The sequence below is a fragment of the Tachypleus tridentatus genome, chromosome 7 (genome assembly GCF_004210375.1).
Source record: "Tachypleus tridentatus isolate NWPU-2018 chromosome 7, ASM421037v1, whole genome shotgun sequence".
Lineage (NCBI taxonomy): Eukaryota > Metazoa > Arthropoda > Merostomata > Xiphosura > Limulidae > Tachypleus > Tachypleus tridentatus.
This window is the reverse complement of record NC_134831.1, coordinates 36,447,677-36,474,194: the sequence shown is the minus strand read 5'-3', so window position 1 is coordinate 36,474,194 and position 26,518 is coordinate 36,447,677. Positions and strand designations below refer to the sequence as shown.

General features: G+C 33.1%; 1 protein-coding gene across 2 annotated transcripts in view; it reads left to right on the top strand.

The window, feature by feature from the left end:
- LOC143255441 (glucose-6-phosphate exchanger SLC37A2-like) overlaps positions 1 to 23,583 on the top strand; it is a 96,183-nt gene extending 72,600 nt beyond the window's left edge. For both annotated transcript variants that reach the window (XM_076511112.1, XM_076511111.1), the window contains 6 exons: positions 361 to 451; positions 8,829 to 8,977; positions 10,125 to 10,173; positions 12,152 to 12,304; positions 19,273 to 19,370; positions 19,696 to 23,583. In XM_076511112.1, coding sequence (XP_076367227.1) covers positions 361 to 451; positions 8,829 to 8,977; positions 10,125 to 10,173; positions 12,152 to 12,304; positions 19,273 to 19,370; positions 19,696 to 19,794 — 639 coding nt within the window. In that variant the 3' untranslated portion in view covers positions 19,795 to 23,583. The remainder of the gene's footprint in view (positions 1 to 360; positions 452 to 8,828; positions 8,978 to 10,124; positions 10,174 to 12,151; positions 12,305 to 19,272; positions 19,371 to 19,695) is intronic.
- Positions 23,584 to 26,518: the final 2,935 nt, after the last annotated feature.

Here is a 26,518-nt window from a genome sequence, read left to right as displayed (position 1 = left end):
TTTTTAAGAAGTACTCACTTAACTTACAAACAATGTAAAATTTTGAAACAGGTATTTGTTTCATCTCTGATAGTCACACATAATCACTTACAACATTTTAGGTATAATTACTTGTGACTTAAATGATGTAGAGAAATAAATCTATCATTATCACAAACAGGCGTTCTAAAAATCTCATATGGCAGTTATTGAAGGTCTTAATTTTAAATGTTTACAGTTTTAAAATAGAAGATTTGATTGATGTTATTGTAGGTTATATTATTTATAAAAAATTACCTTAAGTCTTTATCAGTTAAACAACAGCCCCTTTTCTTCATTGTAACTCTCTTGTATGACCCTTCTTATATTTTTATATTTTAGGGTGTGATTGACTTTTCATTATGCCTATTCTTTGCCAAGCTAGTCAGTTATACATTTCTCTTTTGGTTACCAAAATATATTGCTTCCTCAAGTAAGTGTAAAATTTGTATAATCACAATTGATAAAGTTACTATAAGTTACCCTTGCATGATTTTTAGTCTCTAAATAAGATCAGTGTAATGTTCTTTACAGTTTTGGTGGATATGTGATGCATGATGATTTACATAAGAGACATGCTGCAATAATTTTATTTCAATAGGGGAGGCGAGGAGGGCTTTTGGCATACATAATAAAAAAGTTTGCATATAGAAGGCAGCAATGAACAAGAACAGCTAATCTTCTGAGCTGCAGTGCTATTAAAGTCAAGTATACATCTTGCAGTATAACATTAAATATTAAGATTTAAGTCATGTAGGGATGACTTATGCACACCTGTGTCATCACTGTATTCTTTTTGATAGTATCATTTCTACGTAATTTTACATTCACAAAATGTTTTTTATTAGTTGTTTTGTGATGTTTTTGCTCTGACTGAAAGTTTGTGTATTCTCTGGGTGTATGAAATAAAATTGAATATTATTTATATTCATTGTTTTCTACTTCATACATAATATAGGAGTTAGCTTTCTAAAGATGCTAATTGTATAATGTACAAAGCATTGAGTATTCTACATGTTACAGTAATCTAATGTACATATATTATTGGCTGGTAATTCCTGTTTCACCCTGTACTTAACTTTTTTATAGGAATATCCTATTTCTGTAAGAAAGCTCATTTCAAGGGACAATGATAACATTGTTTGCACTAAAACTTTTTTTTTTTAATTTACTACTAGTTATTTATAACTATTTGATGACATCATACAATTCTTTTGCTATGGAAACAAGAAGAAAGTTGAACAGTTCTGTTGGTTAGTCTTTTTTTGTTTGGTATTGTAGGGATGGTTTCTTTCCTTGTGTTTTGACTTGTAGAGTAGAGAAGTAAATGAAAGTAAGTGGCAATAATCTGTTAAAGTAAGATTTTGTGCCAGTGTAAATTTTTTACCATGCATATTAATCTTATGACTGTTGATATCCTGGCCATCTCTACATGTAAGGTTTACAGATTCCATGACTGTAACATACTTCAACTAGTTTATATGACTAAGCAGTATTTGAGAAGTGTATTCACCAAACTACATACATTACCATATTAATTAAAATAAGAATGTTTTGCATGCTTGCGTTCAAAGTTAGTGATAACCATTATGGTCAAAACTGCCCAAGCAGTCACCTTGATTAAGTAGTTCTCTGTTTTATGCAGAACCACCTAATGATTTCTTTATATCAGGTCATCCCATAAGTAATGTCCAAAAATTTAATACAGATAGTGCATCATCATATCTGTCTTTGTAGAAGGTCTTTAATGACTAAAATATGTAGTAGAACATATACAAAAATGTTCAGACAAAGTATATGTTTTTAGATAGTTTAAAAGGATTTTGTTTATGATTGTATTTTAAAGACAATATTTTATGCAAAATGGCCTTGCCTAATCACAAAGTATTAACTTTAAATGAGAGATACAAAGTTTTAGAACTAACGAAAAGTGGATCATCATCCAGAAAATCAGTGGAGCAGTTTTAAGTGGGAAGAACACAAATCCAGGATATTTTGAAGAGAAAGGCAGAAATTCTTGATGATTATGAAAACAATGCTCCATTTTCAAAAAAATGACAAAGATATGCTACAGGTAATGAAGGTATTAATCAACTTTCTCTTGAGGTAGATTCCTACATGTGGTGAGGGGACTTCCCAGAGAAGGTTCTGTACTTTCAGTTTACCTCCTCTAGATTTTGAACGTCCACTCACATGTTTCACATGTGTGACAATCTATGAAGGGGAGGAGAAGATCCTGGTGGTTAAGGGATTTAAACCTAACACACCATTTTGGCCTTGAATTGCTGTAGACGGGCAGCCTTGGGCTAAAGTAAACCAAGTAACAGTATTGGACATTCTCAGCAGGTTTGATGCTGGTGTTTTGGTATAGTGCTTACAAAACCCTGGTGTTGCTGCAGTGTCCTGATTTGCATTGCAGTGCATCATCTAATGGGGCTCTATTTTATTATGGATACTCCATCCATGAAGAAAAATAAATAAATAAAATTGAGAATAAAATGATAAGTAGTAAACAGCCTCAAGTGGATGAGTGTTCAACAATCATCATCACAGGCAGTTTCTATACTTAGATTTTCTCATTTTGCATCAATTATCTGAAAAATCCTTAGGGCAGATGGCTCCCTTTTTTATTCAAAAGGGATTAGAGAAGCTTACTTGCTCCCCCAAGTCAGTAATAAAGTTATGCTCTGGAGACATTTTGGTGGAAACATCTTCACCACAACACACTAAACTTCTCCTGAATTCAAAGAGCACTGGGGATATACTCATTGAGATTACTCCCCATGCTACCGTGAATTGTAAAGAGGAGTTATTGTTGAGAGAGACTCAAAGAATGTTCTTGAGTCAGAGATCCTTGCTGGTTTTCCATCCAAGACATTTCTGTGGTGCACTGAATCTCCACTAGCAAAGATGGAATTATAATGTCTACTAATTTTCTGATTTTGTCAAGGTAGGTTATCTGAACTGTGAGGTACAGCCATACATTCCCAACCCTTTGAGATGTTTCTGATGTCAGCATTCTGTCACTATAAGACATTATGTCATTGTTCTTTAACTAACATGATTGTTGTGGTGGCAAAGACCTGATAGTTACAGGTGCAAACTGGAACCATTCTGTGTTAAATGTAGTGATTCACACACCCCTTACTCTCATTCTTGCTGTAAGTAGGTAGAGAAGTAAAAGGTGCAATATTTGAAGACTGTGAACAATATCTTCTACCCAGAGGATCTGAAGGTCGTATGCTGATACACTCTGTTCCATTGTTACTGTGGACATGCAGACCGATCTCTCCATGCCTCCAACAGTCATATGCAAAGCAACTGAGGAGTCTTTTACCCTCCTTGATTAAAAGAGTTGATGAGTACACTTCTACTCTCATGTCTTTTCCCCACCACTCCTTCCAGTGGCTCCCTGGATCCACTTTTTTTAGCTCTGGGTATGGACGTTTCCTCAGGTCCATCTTTGTCTCTGGCCTTGGTCATTGGAATATTTGCTCAAAGACAAAGACCTCTCAACTTGACTCATTTTATCCTTGGAGGCTGATAGACCTCATTCCAATAAAGAAAAAACGTTGTTGAAAGCAGAAGGTTGCTCTGCCCAATTTTTCTCCACCTAAGTAAAAATGGCCACTTTGATACGGTGAAACTGTCAAGAATTTTGTTCGAATATAGGTGACATTAAAGATTTTAGTGATTTTTACCATTCTGTGTGTCTTTTCTTATAGGAAATGGATCTGAAACCTGCCGATACAGTCACCTTTTGGCAGTTTTCTTTGTACAGAAATGACAGAAAGTGTGATGGACAAGCATGTGGAGGGATGGCACTGCTGGTCAAGCAGCATGTGCCCATCCTGTCTTTGCTACTTGATACACTCTTGGAGGCTGTAGCCATTTATGTCTCCTTGGGTCATATTATCTTTATTTGTTCTCTCTACCTGTCTCCTGGAAAAACCAATGATCAATCAGACCTTAATGCCATCTCCTTTTTCAATCCTAGGGGATTTTAATGGACATATTCCCCTCTGGAATGGTGTTGATATTTTTAATATGGGTCAGTTGGTAGAGCATATGCTATCAGATCATAACCTTTCTCCCTTTAATTGTGGTTCTTATACTTACTTTCATGCACCTAGTCAGTCTTTTTACTGCTGTTGATCTCTCTATCTGCTCCACTTCACTTTTCTCTTACTTTTATTGTAGGGTTGACAGTGACTCACAGGGCAGTAATAATTTTATTATCATTTTGAGAGAGAGAGACTTGCCATGGTTAGTGCCACCTGACCCACATGCCTAAATGGAGTGGGACCAGGCTAACTGGCCTTCTTTCATTGCTCTCTCAGAACTTGATCTTGCCATTGTCTGTAAGCCATCAATTGATGACTGAGTGTCAGCAGTGAATGACTGTATTGTCCAGGTAGCTGCATATTATGTTCCTAAAACCATGACACATTTTACATGGTATTCCTGTCTGTTGTTGAATCTTGCCTGCCACATGGCACAGAAGGCTCAAAACTGAGCCTGGGATTCCTTTGATGGGTATCCCACACTTTTAAACTTCATCACTTTTCCGTGAGCTCATGCATATTTTTGGCTAGAAGACTAGCATTTCTTTTACCACCAGTTCCAAAGTCATATGGGGCAAGATTCAGAAAGTCAGTATACTTTCAATCTTGCTTTCTGTTGACCAAGAAGTTGCTGATGTCAAGTGTATAGGTGATGCTTCACCCATCACCTTCCTAGCCTTCAAGACTCAGGCAGAGTGATTCTCTTTCCTTTTAGGATGATCATCTCTATGATTGTAATCACCCCTTTACAATGATGTAACTCAAGCATGCTTTTCATTGGTCTGGTAATAAATCAGTCAGACCTGATGATATTCACTATGAAATGCTGCACCATCTCTCAACTGCCTCTCTTGCCATTCTTCTGGTTGTTTTAAATCAGATCTGACAGGAGAATGCTTTTCCTGACACTTGGTGCCAGCCAATTACCCTCCCTTTTTCTATGCCTGTGAAGGACCCCAAGATACTATTTAAACTGCCATCCAACTGCTTTTATGAGCTGTCTCTGTAAGATATTAGAGAGGATGATTAATGTTCATTTTATTTGGTTTCTTGAGTAAACAACCTTCTCTTGCCCATCCAGTGTGGATTTAGATGACAGTGATCAACATCAATCATCAGGGAAGCTTTTCTCAAGCGACATCTTGTTTCAGTTTTTTTTTCCCTTGAGAAAGCTTATGATACTATGTGGAGGTATGTCATTTTTTAAGACCTCCACTCATGGATTGTGTGGCCATGTGCCCATTTTTTGCAAAAATTTTTTAATGGACCTGCAATTACAAGCTTATGTGAGTTCAACACTTTTTCCATTCTTTCCCACAGGAACTTGGAGTCCCTCAGAACTATGTTTTGAGCAGCACACTTTGCATTATAAAGATTGATGCCATTACTGGACAACTCTCTCCTACAGTTGCATATGGGAACTGTGTTGATGACTTTCACATCTTATGTCATGAGTGGCAGCTACAGACTGTCATCAATCATTTAATGAAGTGGACCACAGAAAACAGTTTTCAGCTTTTCTCTCTCTGAACTCATTTGCATGCACTTTTGCCACCAATGGAGTATTCACCCCGATCTTGAGTTTCATCTTAGTGAAGTTGTGCTTCCTGTGGTCCCTAATGTATAGTCCTTAGGGCTTATATTTGACCATAAGCTGGCCTTTATTCCACACATCAAGCAGCTATGTGTCCAGTGTACAATGGCACTGAACATCTTGCATGTTTTCTCTTCATCCTCTTGGGGAGCAGATAGATGTTCTGTGCTAAAGATTAATAGTGCCCACATTCAATCAAAACTGGACTACAGGTTTCTGAATTATGGCTCTGCCAGGACCTCAGCCTTGAAAATGTTAGACCCTGTTCACCATCTGGGGCTTTGGCTCTACACTGGAACTTTCCACACTTTACCAGTCCAGAGTTTGTACACTGAGTCTCATGAACCTCTTCTACACCTCCATCATTTGCAATTGTCTTTACTGTGTACTTCAAAACTTCAATCCTTACCACAGTGTTCCACCTGGGGTTGTGTTTGTCTTCCTCAGTGGGCCATGTTTTTTCAGAGTAGATGGTCTGCCATTGTTACTTTTGGCCTTCATATCCAGGCTCAGCTGGTTGAATTGGGTCTGTCCTTGAATGACATTTCTGTCTCCACTGGTCAGCCCATCCCCCATGGCTTGTTACCATTCTAAGGAGTGGCCTTTCTTTGAGTCATCTGAAGAAGATGGGTACTCCCAATTGGAAGAGCCATCTTCTGTTTGATGAACATCTTTTGAACCATCCTTCCATTCCCATTTATACAGGTGGTTGAAAATTAGGTGTCTCTGTGGGCTCTGCCATGGTTTGTTATGGTTTGATAGATGCGCACAGGATTCCCTCTACCGTTTTTGTGTTAACTGCTAAATTGTATGCCATTTTTCTTTCCATGGCTCATGTAGAAGCTATGCGGTACATGAACTGTGCTATTTATACCAATTCACTTAGGTCGATCTCTACTGACCCTGGAATCACTTCACATTAATTCTCACCCTATTTTCATTGATATTCAAAACTGACTCACCCACTTCTCTTTATCGTCCATTTCTATCCAGTTTTTCTGGATAGTAAGCCAAGTCAGTATTCGCAGGAATGAGTTCGCTAACACTGCAGATAAGTCTGTATGCTCTGATGTTATCACTGTCATGCCTGTTCCAAACAGATTATGGTCCTTTCTTCAAGGCTCTTCTCCACACCAGTTGGCAGTTGACTTGGAGTGAGCAATATGATAACAAGGGTTTTCAGGTAAAACCTTCTACTGGACTTTGTCCTTCTTGTTTCCATAAGGATCAAAAGGTGGAAGTTGTCCTGACTAGGCTACGAAATGGTCAGTTTTTAACTCATTATTTTCTTTTATTTTGTGACACTTTTGACACAATAGCTCACATTTTACTGTCATGCTGTTGTCACGACCATGAGTGACAGCACCATTTTAGACATGTTTTTACTATGGGTTTACCCCTGACACTGGACAGTGTCAGTGGTGATGGGGACACTGTCCACCTTACACCTAGCAAAATTATGTGAAGGCTATGAATCATAAAGTATTCTAAACATGGATGAAACTGGTCTTTTCTTTGGGGTTGGAAATGACAAGGAAAACATTTCATGTCAGAGAAGAAAACTATACTGATGGAAAGGCTTCCAAGCTTAGAATAATACTGTTGGTGTGTATGTGCTTCAATGACGGGAGAAACGTTCAAGCCCATCATTAATGGTAAAGCAAGAGAACCAAGGGCTTTTAAGAATTTGAAAATTTCCAATCTGCTTGTAATCTACAAACACAACAAAGCTTGAATGAGAGGAGACATTTTTTTTTACCAGGTAAGATATTTAGACACAAATATGAATCGAGAGAATTGGACAATGCCATTTCACACTGGAACAGACAATGTAAATTTACACCCGATAGAACCTGTTTTACAAAGCCAGTGGATCAAGGCAATCATACAAACCATCAAGTTGAAATTTAGAAACAACAGGTAAGAGATTTTTTTCTAAAATTTTAAAACATTTTAATTAGAAAATATTTTTGTATTCTTGATTTGAACAAATTACATTTTATTTATTTGCTCTATTTTATTTTATTTCATTTCATTTTTGTTTTGACAACAATCAAATCTATACATTATTTCATAATCAATGTTACTTGCAGATCAGTCATTTGATAAATGAAATGGACAAACAACCAAATGCAACAGCAGTGATATCCTGAAGCAGATCACAGTTTTGTATGTTGGTGGAATCAAGCATGGAGGGAAGTTAATGACTCAGTGATTGTGAAATGTTTTAATAGAGTAGAATTCATCTTGAACAACAGTACTTGTTATTCAGTTTCTTGAAAGACTGTTAAGGGCCTGAAGCCCAAGATGATGATGTGCCACTCTCAGTGGTCAAGCTGACCTGTGAACGTTTTGGTTGTAGTTTCACAGAACATGTTGCTATGGGCACTCAGTTGGCAACCTCAGGGAAGCCATCAACCATTGATTGGAACATTGACACCAATGAACTCTTGTCAACAAGCTTAAGAATTGATGAGCACTTACGTATAAGTAACAATGAAATGACACAAGAGGAAGAAGAAAAAGATATGGCATTGTCCAAATGTAGAAATGTTGTGAATATAATAAAGAAATATTCCTTGAAATATGGCTATACAGGACATCTGGAAATTGCAGTGGATGTGGTCTCCTTTTTAGACAAAAAATCCCATTCTTTTGTGCAGTCAAACATCACAGATATTTTAAGAAGTGATTGTTTTGAATTTTTCAGTTACACGTGTTTTAAATTTTATTCTTTAAATTCTTTTATTCTTTAACTGTGATAATTAAATGTAACTTATACATCTGTCTTAATATTTGTAATTATGCTGTTAGTTTGCATGAAGTAAATAAATCATTGAACTGAAAGGAAAACTTGCTTTTCATTTCATCTTTAATAAGAGGCCACCTGTCTTAAACAGCATATTTTTGACAGTGACAGTCCATTAGGTGACAACTAATGCAGATTGACTGTGTTATTAAAGTTAAGCTATAGGCTTTATATTGCACTTTATAATTCATATTAACACAAATGGTGTACTGCTTATAATAAAATGTAAGAGAGAAGACATATGTTCATTATTAGATATTCATCCATTTACTTTATTATAATAGTATTACTTGTGTACAAGAGTTCAATTGTGATTTTACTTCTTTATAATAATTCTATATAGCACCGTTGAGCTCCGAGCAGTCAGCATATCTATCAGTGCCGTTTGACATAGGCGGTATTATTGGAGGAGTACTTGCAGGTTACATTGCTGACCATACAGGTGCCAGTGCAGTAACATGTGCTTCACTGCTTGGAATAGCTGTGCCTACTGTAAGTCAGTTTACTAGATTATGAAGTAAAACCTGTATCTATTTTTTAGTGTTAAATTGTAAGTGAATAACTGATTTGCATCAGTATATTTGATGAACATTCAATATTGAAATAACATAAATGTTAAGAATACAAACATACAAATACCAAAACTATTTGAACATGTGGAATTCTGTAATAAAAATGAATAAGGAAACTTATAAAACATCTATTCATAAAGATAGAGACACAAGAAAAAGAAAAATTACACTGTTTTAACAAATATATTTGTTCTCATCAGGCTCAATGTATGAATTAGTTTTTCAAATCACAGTTCAGGAAGTAACACTTTAAGTAAACCAATAATAAATCAGCTGAAGTACAACTGATGAATAAATACAGTGGGGAGCCAAGATATGTGTTTATAAATATTTGTTATTCATTATTAACACAGCTTCCTTGATTTTTCTTTTGCAGTTGTTGTTTTCTATATAAATTACATGAAAAGAATAAGAGGATCACAACAATGTTTGAGTTTTTAATTCATTTAAATACAAAAAATATAAAACTAAGAACAAAATATAAATAGCATTATACATTACTGAGCATTGTTCTTGAAAAAATATGTAAAAAAAAGTACAAATACAGCAGTATTTTTGAGAAAACTGTAATTCAATAAAGAAATATCTGAGAAGTTTGACATAAAAGATGTTGTTTTCAAATCTAAATTTCCAAGTAATAATATAACAATTCAACTGAAAATTGATGGTTTATTAATACACAAAGTGTATAGAGAGAAACTGTAAAAAGTGCTATTCTTATTATGTGAGATATCATTATCTCGACAAGAATGAAGTTTCTGCATACTGTTATGTACACTTAATTTTTGTTTTAACATATACAAGCAGTTTTTATGTTACATTTTATAGTAATTAGTACTTTTCTAATGTTAATTAGTAGCATGAAACTTGAAAATTAAGAAAATCAAAGTTTGTATTTTCAATGAAACATCTTATATTCAACAGTTTGAAGTAATTCTCAGCATCATAATATTTATTTGCTTCTGTATAAATTCTTATGAATGTATACATACATAAATCGTTTCTTTTGTAATGCACAAATACATTCTTTCTCTTGTAATATGACTGTTATTTCTCTTATAACGTAGCTATTCTTGTATGATGCCTTTGGACAAACCGATATGATTAGTAATATAGGTATGTAACTTTTTTTTGTGATAATTTCCCTAATCTCTATTAGCTATAGTATTTTATATCATAGGCCCAAATCACTTTGGAAAAATAATGATTAGCAGAGGAATAGCATAAGTTTCAAGCAATATCAGTTCTCCAAGATTAATATAAGAAAAGGAATCAAACGGAATTATATTTATCTTAAGTTTTGATTTAATGGTGTGGACTAAAATTACATTAGCATGACCTCCTGTGACAATTTATATTAATGCCTGAAAAAAGCAAGTGCCATGTTTACTAATCTGATTAAGATCAAATGTTATACTGACACTGAGTGATGTTTACATTCTGTGTTATTAATGTTAAGAGATATTACTGTTCTCAGAACAGAGAATGATTGTACATGAGTAGTGTTAAAGGGTATTATTGTGATATTGGTTTGTGGAGTTTACTTGTCATGGTGATATATATTTAGCATCTATAAGTAAAGACTGAAGGTATTGTTGTGATATTGATTTGTTGAGTTTATTTGTTATAATGATATATGATTAGAATCTATAAGTAACCATTGAAGGTATTGTTGTGGTATTGGTTTGTGGAATTTAATTGTTATTACATTATATAATTAGTATGTGTGACAGTAATGCAAAAAGTACCATTATGCTGTTGGTTTTTGAAATTTACTACTATGTTATACCTTTAACATGTAAGATACTAACATTAGGGGTTATTGTTAATTTATGGAAGTCTCTGGCTAAGATGTTACATAATCTAGCATCTCCTGTAGTGTTCAAATTGTTGGATTTTATTGTGGAGCCTAGTGGTTTGGATGTTACATAATCAGCATCCTTTGTAAGTATAATTGAAGGGTAATATTTTGTATTTATTCGTGGAGTTTATTGTTTATGATATTACATAGTTAGCATGTGTCATAGTAATGCTAGAAGAAATTACTGTATTAAAAATTTACTGACTGATACATCCAGTCAATAATACTGCATAACTGAGCTCAAAAATATTATTGTGTTATATGTGTTTATGGAGTTCACTGGCTAATATGGGAGTACTGTGGCCTAGTGGTTATTCATCTGAACATTCAGTAGAACTGACTGCATGTTTGAGACTTGCCCATGGTATTTATTGTGTCTTTGAAGAAGACACTTCTGCATCTTCAGCTGTATCTGTGATGGACTGGCATCTAATATGTCACAGAAAGTAGGAGTTAACCACCAGCCTTTTGTGACATTCAGAGAGATTACAAAGATTAATTTACCAACTTTTTTACTGGCTGATATGGTTGTCAAATGAGGTAACATATTATAACTGTGTCAAAGAGTTTAAGGTTTCATACTGTTATATCATGTGAGTATCATCCACCTGTTACACTGCACAACAGTTTTTTTGAAAAGTTTTTGCTGATTGTGACAGGTACCTGATGGGTATGCACAAATATAGTTTTGATTTTGCTTCATCACGTAGGAACTCTGAGAAATAGACAGTTAACTGTTTACCGGCAATAATGTATTTAATTGCGTTTATGTTTCTAATACGCTATTAAGTTAAACATAATTAAAAGTGTTTTGCTCCTGATTTTCGTTTGTATTCAATGTCTGGTACATCATGTTGCAGTGTCCAACAGTAGTCAGCAAGCATTGACAGATTCCAGTTGTCCTGATATCGTTTTTCTATTGTAGCAATGTCCTGGTGAAACTGAAGATTTCGATGAAACTGTACGTGATGGGCAAATTTGGATGTGATTTTCGTAATCAGCAGCCAAGAATCTATAAGGAACACCCAATAGTGTTCAAGTAGCAATAACTTTGTTGTGCAGTGTTATTAATTATTCTTGAGTTCAATAAGTGACAGATTGTGTTAATAATGCACTCTGTTATGTGTTGTTTGGTTGAGTAGGGTTCACTAATGTGACCTTCTTTTAGAAATTGTTAGTGAAGATGAAAAACAGTGAAAGTAATAGATATTTTAACATTAATTCGATTTGTAGTTCTTCAGGTGATAGGGGGAGCTGCAGTAAATGGACCCTATGCTTTGATTACTACAGCAGTTTCAGCAGAACTGGGAACACACAAGTCACTTATGGGAAATTCTAAAGCATTAGCTACTGTTACTGCTATTATTGATGGAACAGGATCTGTAGGTAGGTTTTTTATAAGACATTTAATATATCAGTTTTACTCTTATTTAAAATAATAACCATTTATACACTATTTCCATTAAATGGAAATAGGAATTTAACCTTTTTGCTTCAGGCTTTATGTAATATACATGAGTTCGTCTACATATTTGTACACATTAAGTATTTGCACAAAAACTTGATACAGCATATGTATCACCACAAAATTTGGTAGACTTTCAATAAAGATTACAAACTTTTTGAACACAAAAATCAGATTTTCTAATTAAATATTTTTACTAGATTTGTTTGTGAAATAGAGCCTGTTTTGTTACTCGTCTGAGTGCAAAGTGATTTCATGTTATGAATTCAGAAAAAAAAACAACTATTCTCCATTCCAAAAATCTCAAATATTATTTAACTAATCTCTTAAATCTCCTAAATATATTTCAAATGTATGTTTTTAGTAAGACTTTGTATTTTATATTATTTTTTATACTCTAACTATGTAGGGTCTGCCACTTAATCAACATCTTAGCCATCATGAAAAAATAAGGAAATAAATATAAATTATTCATTTTTCATGTTAGAATGACTACATATTATAACACAAAGATACAAATGTTTAGCCAAAGTAGCTTAAGTCTCATACTGCTGTATATGAACTTGCATGTTTATTACTTATTAATATATATTGACCTTTCAGTCATGTCTAACTAACATCACATAACTTGTATTGACACGATGTATGTGCACTCATGTCACATATCCAGTAATATAAAACTGACATTTAGTCTTCCTTGTCTTGGCTGTATTTTGTAATATACACTCATAGGTCAATTATTATACATTATATATATATATATTACTATTTAGAAATAAATTATTAAATTTATTTTTCTTATCACTACAACCTGTGTACTTGGTTGCTAAGCCTTTTAAAATTCTGCATGTGGAGGATATCAATTTTTTTTTTAGGTTTTATATATACAGTTGAATAACCAAAATATCATTAATAACTTCACTGATACTACAGAATTTCACTATAATTTATCAAGCTTAGTAACTAAGATGTATTTAGATTAAAAAAAATATGAAACTCAAACAGATTAAAGATACAATCTACTTTCTTAAAAACTTGGATCAAAAGAACATGGTAGACTTTTCACAGATTAAAATATCTAAGAAAGCCACTCTGTGGACTTTTCTAAGCTGTAGATTGATTATTCACATGTGATATGTTAAAGTAAGTGTATATAAGGGACCATTTTCAAAAACTGAAGAGGTGAAAGGGGCCACTTTGGTTGATTCAGTACATGAGCAATATCTCAGCAAAATAAAAAGATATGAATTCCTTACTTTACATTGTAGCTTGATGATTTTAGTAATTTGATTCCTAATTTGTAAGAAACTATGAACTTAGTGTTTTGACATCAGAAACATCTAATTTTATATATGTTGGTAAAAACAAGAATACAATATATCAGTAAAAACAAGATTACATTATATTATTAAAACACCACAGTATGTTAGTAAAAACAAGACTACAATATGATAGTACAAACAAGACTCATTCTGTCAGACTCATAGAATTTGTAAGCCATTGTTTAGTAACTGCAACAATTTTCATTGAGTTATAGCCTATAGTTTTGTTCATTATATATAAACAAGAAAACTGGCTGGTTGTGGCCAACTGCTCATTTTACTCATAGGTGGCCTTACATATTGGGCAATTTCCCAGGGCCCTACATATGAAAGACCCCCCCCCCTAGTGCTATGCCTTTTAATGTACTCCTTAATTTTCTTATCATTATGTGACCCCATTTACTGAATTCTGCTAAGGGCTTCAGAATGACTAAGACCATCCATTATTTTTCTGACAGGTTGAATGATATAAAAATAGAAATAAAGTTGACTACCATCAGACCAACTAGACATTACAATTTAATCAGGATTGAATAAAATTAACCATTAGAAAGATTATGACAGAGATAAATTAGCAAGCCAGTACTTTTGTTAAGAACTGGTAACCAGGAAATTTTCCTGTATATAAAACTGTTCTATGTTCCCACCTATCAATTCTGGAGATTCTTATTTCAACTGATAAATCTAGATCAATACTCCCAGCCCTTAACAAAAACTATATCTCAGCCATAATAACTTTTACATTTTGCAATAATTCTGGCATGAAATCACTACATTTTATGATGGAACTGGAGCTCAGGCCTGTAAGTCTTTATATAAACCTGGCACATGTTAAATGGCCATTCCTTGCCTACCTCATCTGTTAGGACAGCAGATTGCAATGCAGTGTGTGAAAACTGAGGTCAGATTGCCTAATATTGTCCCATGGTACTGATGATCCATATCTCATTAACAAAATTTAGGAAAGCACCTGATATCATCATCAGAGTTCAAGGGTTTGATAATTAGTGATGATTTTTGATAACTTGTCATTATATTTAATTTCCTTTATAAGTTAAAATTGTTAAGGATACCAAACACTTAGTGTTTGGTAATTATTGGTATTTGGTAATTTAGTAATTATCTAAAATAATTATTTTTCACTATATATTACATTTCTCATATTTTATTACATATTATGAATAACTCTTCCTGTTACAAAGCTATTTTCTATGTAATGGATGTGATCTATAAGAATCTTGGCATTGACACACAACCTTAGCATGATCTCTTTGTTTTCCAACAAGCTGCCATCTTGCATTCCTTGACAAGGATAATGTTTGTAAGATGAACCATAAATTACCCTGATTGCATCTGCCTTTACTCAGTGTGACTGGACACATTTATATCTGTATGACAAGTGACTGAATGCTCAAACTTGAGACAGTCAGAACTGACCTTATGCTAGTGCATCTCAGAATGGCTGGTATGCATATTAACAATTTTATTGATAAGCAGAGAACAATGTTTCGACCTTCATAGGTCATCTTCAGTTTAACAAAGAGAGAGTTTGCAAGTGATCATTGCTGTCCATGTCTTAGGGATGAGACAATAAATGGGTACGAGATTGTAGAGGGCATTGCAGTTGGATATTAGATTATTAATTAGTATAGGTATAAAGATGTTCCTTTATATTGATTTAATTTTGGTTTTAGTTATTATATAAGTAGGGCTTTTTTGATTTTGTATTTGTTTATATTTATTTCCCTACTTAGTATCTCAGTGTTTTCTATGGTTATGTTTTATTTATCTAATTTGCAGTGTTCAAAAATGTGTGAAGGTGTTGTTTATTTTTCTGTTCTTTAAATCTAGTTTTAATTTTTCTGCATGTTTCTCCAATATAGAAGTCGTGGCAGTTGTTGTATTGTATTTTATGAATTATGTTGGTGTTGTGTTTGTCAGTGTAATTTTTACATCGTATGGACTTTAGTTTTGTACCTGGTTTTTGAATAAATATGGTGTTTACTGGCATGTTGTGTTTTGTTACAAGTTTTTTTTCCAAATGTTGGTTATTTTTTTGCTGATGTCGGGAACATATGGTATGCAGCAGTATAAGGTTTTGTAGTTTGTTGTATCTTGGGATTTATTGTTGTTCTAGGTGTGTGAGTATATTTTCAACAGTTTTTGGAGGAAATTTGTTGAAGTGTTGTTTTATTTTGTTGATTTCATCATTCATTTTATTAGGTGAGTATAGTTTCGTGGTTGTATTTATTTGTTTTTTTTTACATGTTGAATTTTTGTTTTGTTTCATGTGCTGAATCGCAGGGAATGTATAATCCAGTATGGGTGATTTTTCTGTGAATTTTGTTTTGAATTGTGTATCACTTCTGGTGATCTTGAGGTTAAGAAATGGTATTTGTTGTTTTTTTCCTGCTCACAGGTGAACTTAATGTTGGGGTGTATCGGGTTAATGTGATTGATAAAACTAAGTGTGTGTTCTGTAGATGTGAATCTAGCAATTGTACCATTGTACCATCAGCATACCTGTATCACTATGGTGGTGGGTGTAAGGCTGAATTGATCGCCTGAGATTCAATCTGTGCCATAAAACTGTTGGCTAGAACTGGTGACATGGGATTTTCCATACTTAGGCCATTTATTTGTAGGTAGTTTTGGTTACTGAATATAAAGTATTCACATGAAGATGTTTAAATGCCAATTTAGAATGACTTTCCTAAGGTTAAGGGTACTAACACAGCCAGAAAGGAGTCATCCAAAAGTATAAAAGTTTTAGTCTGTAGTCAGTGGAGTTTTTGGAAAATACATTAAAATAATTCAATATTTTGTGTGAACTGATGTTTTATCAAAATGGCTGAACATGGACCTGAAACAGCCATAGACATTTGTTATGGTGCCAGTCACACTGTGAACTGTCAGTTTACCTTTGATAAGGTTCCAATTGCCAATCTGGAGTAGTAATTTAAAACTAATCCACAATTTCACATACACAAAGAAGTGAATGTATTATTAATAAGATTCCTAAAACTGTAAAATCATTTATTTAGAGAAAATAAAGAAAAAAAGATATAAATTCTATGTAGGCTCATATACCCATAACTTGTAAAGCAAGTCATCATTAAATGTAGGTCATTTTGAAGTTAATGAGTCAATATACATTAATTGTTTTTCATTTTCGTGGCTGCAACAACTTTATATATTTAACAAGGTACACGCTCATTGAATAGTGTAATTTATAAGGCAAATCACATGTAAAGTTAAGCTAGAGATGGCATTATTGATTATTCATCTGGCAAACATGTTTGCCAGTTCAATGCTGTTTTTGAATGTTAACTGCTAAATTAGGCCTATACAAATATTGTAGAATACAGATAAATAATAGAAAAGGCTATATGCAGAAGAGTAGATTTACCATAAACAAAAGGTTTAGTTTCCATTTGTGTTTCACTATTTCTCAATTAAAACGTCCATCTTACACTTTACAGCACCATGTGTTAGAGATGACTGGTCATAAATCCTCTATTATTATCCATAAGGCCATAATTCTTAACTAAATTAAATATGTTTTACTTTAAACTAGGATATTTAGATTTCCAAGTTCATCTCTTTTATAGATGTAAATAACTGGAAGTATGTGTCATCAAATTTTGTGACATCTCATTTCATTTGTGTATATTATATTTACAGAAGAATGTAACACGGAACCATTGTTTTGAACAGACCTTAGATGGATAACCTTGTTTTAAAAAAATTACATAAACTTATTTAAATGTATCAAAAGACTATTTTTAAAAGAAAACAAAGCAAGCAGTATAATAACATACATACATTCATATAATGACATGAAATTATCTGCCTTGCCAAAAAATTATAGTAGCAGGAGATAAAACCATAATGCAGAACTTGACACTAACCTTTGTGTGCTTCTCTAGATCAAGTGCCCTTTATTTTACTGTCTGATACGATAATTTTGCATTAACTTTTCCTATGCTGTATTTAGGTAAGGGCTAGAGGAGATTCAGCCCCAGGGCCAATGTCATAATGGGGACCCATTAATAATTTTATTATATTTAAAATTATGTTGGATATAGGGCCCACACAACCTTAAATGTGCTATGCCTATAGGAGAACTTTATTAAACTGTTAAAATGCAATGCATGCTTTTTTATATTTTATTATGAAAATCCAAAAAGTTGTATATTACCTAATAATATATTTTGTCATGATCAAGTCTTTGTGTACTTTCTCCAACCTTCCATACAACTGTTTGAGACTTTAGTGTGAAGTCCTGATAATATACAATAAAAAAACTTCAATCTTATCTGCTCATACATAGCTTTAAGAGTTAATTGCCATTAATAACGTTTTTTAACTAATTGAAAAATTATTAGAAAGGAACCCAAGGTCAATAGTTCAATATAAAACTGTATTGCACAAAAGCTTACTACAAATGAGAATGTCAGATGAAAAGCAGATTAGTAATTGTGGTACAGAACTCTTGTTCTTTTGTCTTGGTTCATCCCTATGTACACAGGTGAATATAATATTCCTCTCAATTGAAAAAGGTATCTGGTTACGTTTTGATGAGGGACTGGTAGCAGTGTAGCCACATGTGTTGACAAATTATACATTTTGGTAGTCCACCCATAGTTTAGTTAGGCTCATATTTCTTGAAAGGTTTTAACTCCACTCTCATAATATTTATCATGTTTGGGCATTAAAAGTACAAACAGTCTGCCTTTCTGGTTGTGCTTTGTAAGTGTAACACAATGAACTTTATACAGATAACCATTCTTCCCCAACATATAATATTGTTCACTAACTTTGAAGCAAGTTAACAGTTTTTCCCTAATGCTTGAGGTGGATACACACAAAATACATATGTGCATTTTTAGTAAAGGTGAACTTAAGGGAATTTAGTACACTTGTTCTTTAGACTATTGTATATTGAAAGGTTAGAAAATAGTACAATAATTCTGATTTGTTTTTCAATCAGGTTTTTCTTTACTCCATTCTTAAAACTTCAGAATTAGAATTATGTTTGTAAGTAGCAGCTGGCAAACTAATGATAAATGCAAGTTGAAAAGCATAACTTTATTTCAAAACATATTTTTAATGTTATTGGTTAGTAAATCGTAATTTGCTTTTGGATATGACGTCAACCAAAGATAAATGTCTTATCATTTTGTACTTATTAACTTTACATTATGGTAAATGACAAAGGGGTAACTTTCACTTTTAGATCAAGTGAAACAAAATTACAGAAGCAAATTACTAATTCATCGTAAGGAATGAGAAACTAGTTCAAAAGAAAATAAAAAGGTTTAGGACTTTAAGACAGGGTAAACTTTCTATACCATAATCACATACACACATTAATTGATAAATTTTATTGTCATAAGTTGGATTTCCTTCATAAAGTTGGGTGCAATTCAGTAAAATGGCTTTGTAGCTAAGAGCCTTAGAATTATGAAACACTTCACAAAAGATATACTTTTAGATGCACTTTTTTAAAAATGAAGTTCTGTGTTAAAGCAGTTCCCAGGTTAATTTTTGTTTTTGTGAAACAGGAGCTGCTATTGGTCCACTTCTGGCTGGTTTTGTCTCTGAAACTAGCTGGAATAATGTTTTCTACATGGTCATGGTGTCTGACTTTCTAGCTGTTTTGGTGAGTTTAGCAATTTTTTAAATTGTAAAACTAAGCATAATTACTGATAGTATGTTTCCTATATTTTTTATAAAATTTTAAAAATCTACAAATTCAAACTTTTTTTTTTGAGGCAAACTTCCATGTATTTTATAGATTAATAATAATGGTGCTTAATAAACAGTGTTGATAATTTTAAGTATCTTTCTGTGCATTCTTTGTTTAAAAATAATTACCTGATTTTCACAAAATTATTTAAAACAAATTTGGATAGATTACGTATTTTTTAGGTTTTCATTGTTAACATTAAGAAAATTGATTTCTAAACATTTGTGATGTCTACTAGGCACTACTAAGAGTTGTGTGGCATGAAGCTCGACGTCTAAGACGAAAGGGAAGCTGGTGTTGTGTCATCTGTGCATGCTGTTCTAAAATATGGGTGTAGTAGAATTAACACAATCATTACATGTTTCTTTCTCAAGACAGCTTGACAATCACATTCTATTGTCATAAGCTGGATGGAATTCAGTAAAAATTGTACCTATATTTTCATATACATACATATATTTATGTATTTTAGTTTTTTAAACAATGATACGAAATCTTCATTATGAGCAAACACAATGAAAAATTCAGAAATTTATCTATTCAATTCATATCTTGTTCCACCTTGTGTTTTTATTTACTCTTTTAGAATGCAAAAAATATTATTCACACAAAGTGTTTTCTTAAATGTCTGAAGTACCACAAGATATAATAGTGAGAAGAAATAGGTTACCCAGCAAACAAACGTTTTTTGCTTTTTTTCTCATGTATAAAGGGCAAGTACCTACATTTCCAAAAGTGAATGTAACTTACCACATAGGAATATCTTATTTTATTTGTTGTATATATTAACAATTACTTATGACTTGTGTAAAATAATCTGAATATTTTTCACACATTTACTGTATAGTGATTTAGGAGATATTCACCATATTACTGTTAGAAATGTTTAGTTGAATGTTAATATATAAAATATTTTATGATGAGTAAAATATTTATGAAGACTGATAATGTTATACATGAACTTGTTTTTATATACAAATCAGTGCAATGTGAGTTATATACAACATTAGAAGTTTTTGCATATGAATTATACTTTTACCATTTATCATTGTTACTTTTTATTCATCTTGAAGCACATCACCAGACTAAACAGTTCCAGTTTTAATCTGTAAAATGCTTTGGATAATTTAACTTTGAGGTTTTAAAGAAGTACTAAACTCATATGTATTCCACACCTACATACATAAATACATATATATATTCCAATTATATCTACTTTTACTTATGAATTTAGTTAAAAAAAATACATACCTGTAATTATAACTATTAAATTTTGTTATAGTAGTGTTATTAATATATTTTTGGTTTGTATGGAAGTTACCTAAACAGATTACTTAATTTTCAAATGTCATTACCATATGAGCTGAGTAATTATACTTTTCAAAATAATGGAGTGACCATTATATTAATGTGACTGAGACTTATTAGGCAACTGAAACCATACTCCAATTCCTACAATGAGATTATATATCATTCTGTAAAACATGAAAATTAATGAGCACAGAGCATGTGGTTGTAAATAGATGTTTTGAAAATGTAACACTGCGATTTAATGAACAGCCATTCATGTGTATGCTTGACAATGTTTACTCTAGGCTGTTACATGAAGTAGATACATTTTATACATAAATGCTACAACAGCATACAATATGCATACTTTGAGTTTTATAATTAGGACCTGAATGTGTAAAAATCCCATGTAGGAAGAAACCAAAGATGTAATTTTCATCAGCACAGTAATTTATTGAAACATTCATTTCTGGTCACCACTATAAATACTTCTAGTAAGTAAAATATATTCATTTTAGATGCTTTCACTGTACTGTTGTTATTAGAAACTATTACACAGATATAAGCCACTTGAACTATAGAGCAGTCATTCAATGATTACTGCACAATTATATCAAAAATATAACCTTAGCAATGATCTGCATAAGCGTTTAAAAAAATCTGAAGTTTAATTTTTTATGGGGCTTCCACTATATGAAGGAAGATCCATAAGTTTACTTGTGACTATCAAACAAACTTGAGATGCTAAAAAGTTAAAAAAATAATAAGACAAATGTTTTTTTACTTTAATAATTAGCTTTGATTGGAAACTTCAGGTTATACGAGGGCTGTTCAAAAAATATGCGGACTGATGTCATAAAACAAAATGTACTTTATTTAGGAGTTACAGGTCTGGGATCCCTTCAAGGTACTCTCCTCCCCAACGCACACACTTATCCCAACGGTATTTCCACTTGTTGAAACAGTCCTGGTACGCTTCTTTTGTAATGTCCTCCAGCTCCTTCGTCGCATTTGCCTTAGTCTCGGGAATCATCTCAAATCTTCTTCCTTTCAAGGGTCTTTTGAGTTTGGGGAACAAGAAAACATCGCAAGGAGCAAGGTCAGGTGAGTAGGGGGGGTGGGGAAGAACAGTGATCAAGTGTTTGGCCAAAAACACACGAGTTCTGAGGCACATATTTCGCAGCAACGCGGTGCATCTTCAATTTTTCGGTCAAAATCTCGTAACAAGATCCAACTGATATCCCACACTCTTCAGCAAGCTCCCTGACAGTCAGACGTCGATTTGCCCGCACCATGGTGTTGATTTTGTCGACGTGTGGGTCGTCAGTTGACGTGGAAGGACGCTCATTATCTTCAATGGACTGTCGACCATCCTTGAAACGTTCATGCTACTTGAAACATGCCGTACGCTTCTAAGCAACATCACCGTAAGCCGTGTCAAGCATAGCAAAAGTTTTAGTCGCAGATTTTCCAAGTTTAACACAAAATTTCACAGCAAGTCGTTGCTCCTTCAGGTCATTTATTCTGAAATCCGCCAAACGAAAAAATCGCACTTCACTTAAAACCGCATAGCTAATACACAAATGAAGATATCTGCAATCGGGAAATGGCGTCGTAATCAGCTGATCTGTGCGAACCTAGCAACACCAAGCGGATTCCCCTGGAACCAACTGGAGCCGCGCAATTCAAACAGTCCGCGTATTTTTTGAACAGACCTCGTATTTGAGGAATTTTGTCATAGTTTTGCTCTCTTACTAATTGTTTTATAAACATTAATTAATCATAGCTTAAAACCAAGTGACTTAAGGTAGTTTAATGTTTACAGACCAAAAATAAAGCAAGGGGGAAGTCTTAGGTTTATCTTCAAAGCCTAGGTTGCTTATTTTCTTATAGAAACAACCCAGTTACTCAGTATGCATGTTCAATAAAATAACTTCATGTAGTTATAGTGTGAAACTTACTTCCAGCCTACTTTATGGTTGGATTTTGATCAAGTTCAAACATCTTTTTGAACTCTATCACTTCAAACATAAAACATAGTGACAAACTATTTTTTTACATAATTATTTTTATTAAAGGCAGTATTTTAGTTGAAGTAAAATTACTAGGTGACAGTGGTGATTAATTTATCCCTAATAAGTTATAACACAATGTGTAAAGAAGTATCATACAAAATCTTTTATTTTGTGGATGATTGAAAGATAAAATGCTAGGCAGGACTTATTGTTATAAAAAAACAAAGAACTGAACTAGTTTTAGTAGTGTTTGTTTAAAAATCTGATCATCAAATAAACTGTGTTGTAAAATGGTTCAAATTACCATTCAATTTGGTAAGAAAATGTATATGTACATTTGCTCAACAATTTCTGAGATGAATACAAAAAAGTAACAACTGGCTTGTTCTACCAAATTTGAAAGTGTTACAAATGTTTCACTGTATAAAACGTATAACAGAGAAAATGGATACTGTAAATCCCATAGAATATTCTGATATAAATAACCGGTTTGATTAATGTAGTTGTGTTATATGAGTAAGTTATGTTCATTCATCGTCACAGTTTTTTCACAAAACTGTATATACACACACTACAGAATAATTTGCTTTGAGGTTAATTTTCCATAATCAAGAAAATAATATATACATATACATTTGTATCATTCAGAGTAAGTTTTCAGAAAGTGTTGCATCTTCTAAGGCAAACTCTCAGGGATATTTACTGCTGATTTATTTTTTTAAATATTCATCAATATAATCATATCTTACTTCACATGTCTGTTTAATCTTGATGTCTGAATTCTGTAAGAGACAAGTGAAAATAAAGTGTTATGTCCATACTGATTTTTTTTTTTTTAGTTAAAAGCTCTTTTCTGTACCAAATGTATGTTATGAGTGTTCTTCTGTAGCTATGTAGTACTTTTTGAAGGCTCTATGTATAATTTATACTTTGCTCAGTTAAATGTAAATTGCACTGTTTACATTAACATGTATATCAACAGCAATGGCTTTAGTACTCAACACATGGGCTTGGTCATTTTGACCAATCTTGTGACCAAACCATGAAACTATATTTAGTGTAATATGTGTAACTTCACACAACATAGTAAACTTTTAGTGAAGATTACAAGTAGTTTGTACTTTAAAAAATTAGAATTTTTATTAAGTATGTTTAATAAGAATTTATCTTGAAGTATTTCTTGACTTCTTTAAAGTGCAAGGTGAATTTCATCTAAAGAACAAAAATATTTTTTTAACCTCAAGTATTTCATATTTTGTTTGCATAATCTGTAGAACTTCCTAAACGAATATCAAAAGTTTTTCAGTAAAACATCACACATCTTTTATTTTCTCTTGTAACAAATAATACAAAATAAATCTAATGAATACATGCTACATGAAACAATTACACACTATACTTACAGCTAAAGCTAACACATTTCAAATATCTCAGATAATTGTATTTATTGCTTTACAGCTGGACTTAAAACAAAATTAATTTATCACAATTGGGCATCTTTTTGTTAACAAAGGATTGAGTTATTAGCATGTTACTCTTGTAATGTGTGGATATTCATTTTTTCATTTACATTTTATTATCTAACCTAATGTTTCTAACTTTTAAATAATAAATAAAAGAAATACAAAAACATGAAGTTCATTATTCATATGCAAATCTTGTACTTTTTCAAGTTTTGACAAAACTTTATGCAATTTAGTCCACAAAATGTTAACACGTATAGAGATGCAATGTCATAAGTTTATTAAAATTTAACTACCTTCTTAACTGAACTATAAGTCAATTAAAAGATTATAATAAATTGACAAGTCTTAAAGAAAAAGTTTTATAGTTTTATTTTGTGTGACATTTTAGGCAGTAAATAGTGTGTTACTATGAGACAAGGTCTTTACTTCTCTCTCAATCATCTTGTTCAAGATCCTCTACTCTAAGGAGGCATCAAACTAGTGGTTACCACTTATATGGATTTTTATTCCCACCTCTTTGTGTTTCCCAAAAAGATGGGTGATTGGAAATTAATCATTGATCTGTCCCAGTTGAATTCCTTTCTGGAGCACCCTTTCTTCACCATGGAGTCCTATCTTTCACTTTGTTGCATGTTTTCCCCAGGACTCTGGATGACCAAATTTGACATGAAAGATGCCTATCTTCACATTCCCAATGCTCCAGAGTCGTTTTTCTTCAGTTCGTCTACAAGGGTCAAGTGTTCTATTTCAGGTCTCTGCCATTCTCTCTTCAGCTTGTGTTTTGTTGAATGGTTTATTTGTTTGTCCATCTTCTTCACTCACTACGTCTTCACACTCATTTTTATGTGAACGACTGACTCCTGTTCACAATTAGTGAATTACACCTGTTTATTTCTGCAAAAAAGCAGCATAAATTAGTTTTCTGATCAAGTTGGAGAAGTCTTCATACCTCCACTCAATACCTTGTTTACTTTTTCAAATCACACCTCAGTTATGCCCACCCTTCTTATCATCTTGGGGATATTGAACAGGCAGTTACAAAGGCCCTTACCTCTCCTTTTCTCATAGCTTTAAAGATTCTATTACTTTAGGTGAGTTAGACTTCCATGGATTCTCTCATTCCCATAGGTCAGGCTCAAAAGTGTTCACTTTTTGCTCAGTGGAACTTCTCCCTGAATGCCTTGACCCATCCTGTTACCCTTCCTTCCATAATCAAGGTGGACCTAGTTTGGTAGTTCAATGGGGTACAGACCATGGTGAGGATTCCTATTCCTTCACCTTATCCAAAGTTAAATCTGTTCATGGATGCATCTATCTATAGTGGGACAAGGGCTTTCCTCAATTTTCAAGAGATTTCCAGTCTGTTTAGAAGTCTACATGGAGTGGTCCTTTGTCCACAGTTATTTTGGTAGGTCTGTTCTCAATTGAAGACATCACCTATCAGTGTGTTTACCACATACTTGATTACCACACTTTGTTCCTTATGGCCTTTATTCCACACACCGATCGGCTCTGGCTGTATATGCGTTAAGTCAAGATAGGATGGGTCTTCATATCTATTCTTACCCCACTCCTCATCTTATCCTGCTAGTTGTTCCTGCACAGCCTTGGTACCCTTTGCTTTGGCCCTTATTTGTGCAATGTCTCTTAACCTTTCAGGGTTCACATTCCTGACTATTTATTCTTTGGAACCCAACTGTTTCCCATGATCTGTCTCTAGTAACTTATACTAGTTAGATAGCATAATTGTATTTGTCCATGACAGGCTGCTGCCTCCACAAAGTCTCTTTACATCAATACTATTACCATGTCTTTCATCTCCCTTATAAGAAATTGTCCAAGATGGACAATTCCTGAAACCTTTGTCACTCATTATCTGCATAATCTGGCTGTTCTTCATCTGATGGATATAGTCTTCTTCTTGCGACAAATCTATGTATATCAATTTTCCTTTCTTTTATGTTTTCTTTTCAGCTTCCCAAAGTTTCTTTATCAAAACCACCTCATGGCTGATCTTGCCTGGTCAGGTATGCTTTGTCTCACCTCACCAAATGCAGTAACCATATAATGCTGTATAATGAGGTGGGCTGTTTTGGTAAGCATAGTTTTTCAGTGGTGTATGCATATACCCATGCATTAAATTTTGTTTATCTGTTTATGACCATTTGCTCAATTCTTTGTAATTCTGGTTGCTTGATATTATACCACTCCAATTACTTACAGTCGGGGCTGTCCAGTATTGAAAACATAGTCTACATGCCACTTCTTTTTATATTTTTTGTATCTAATT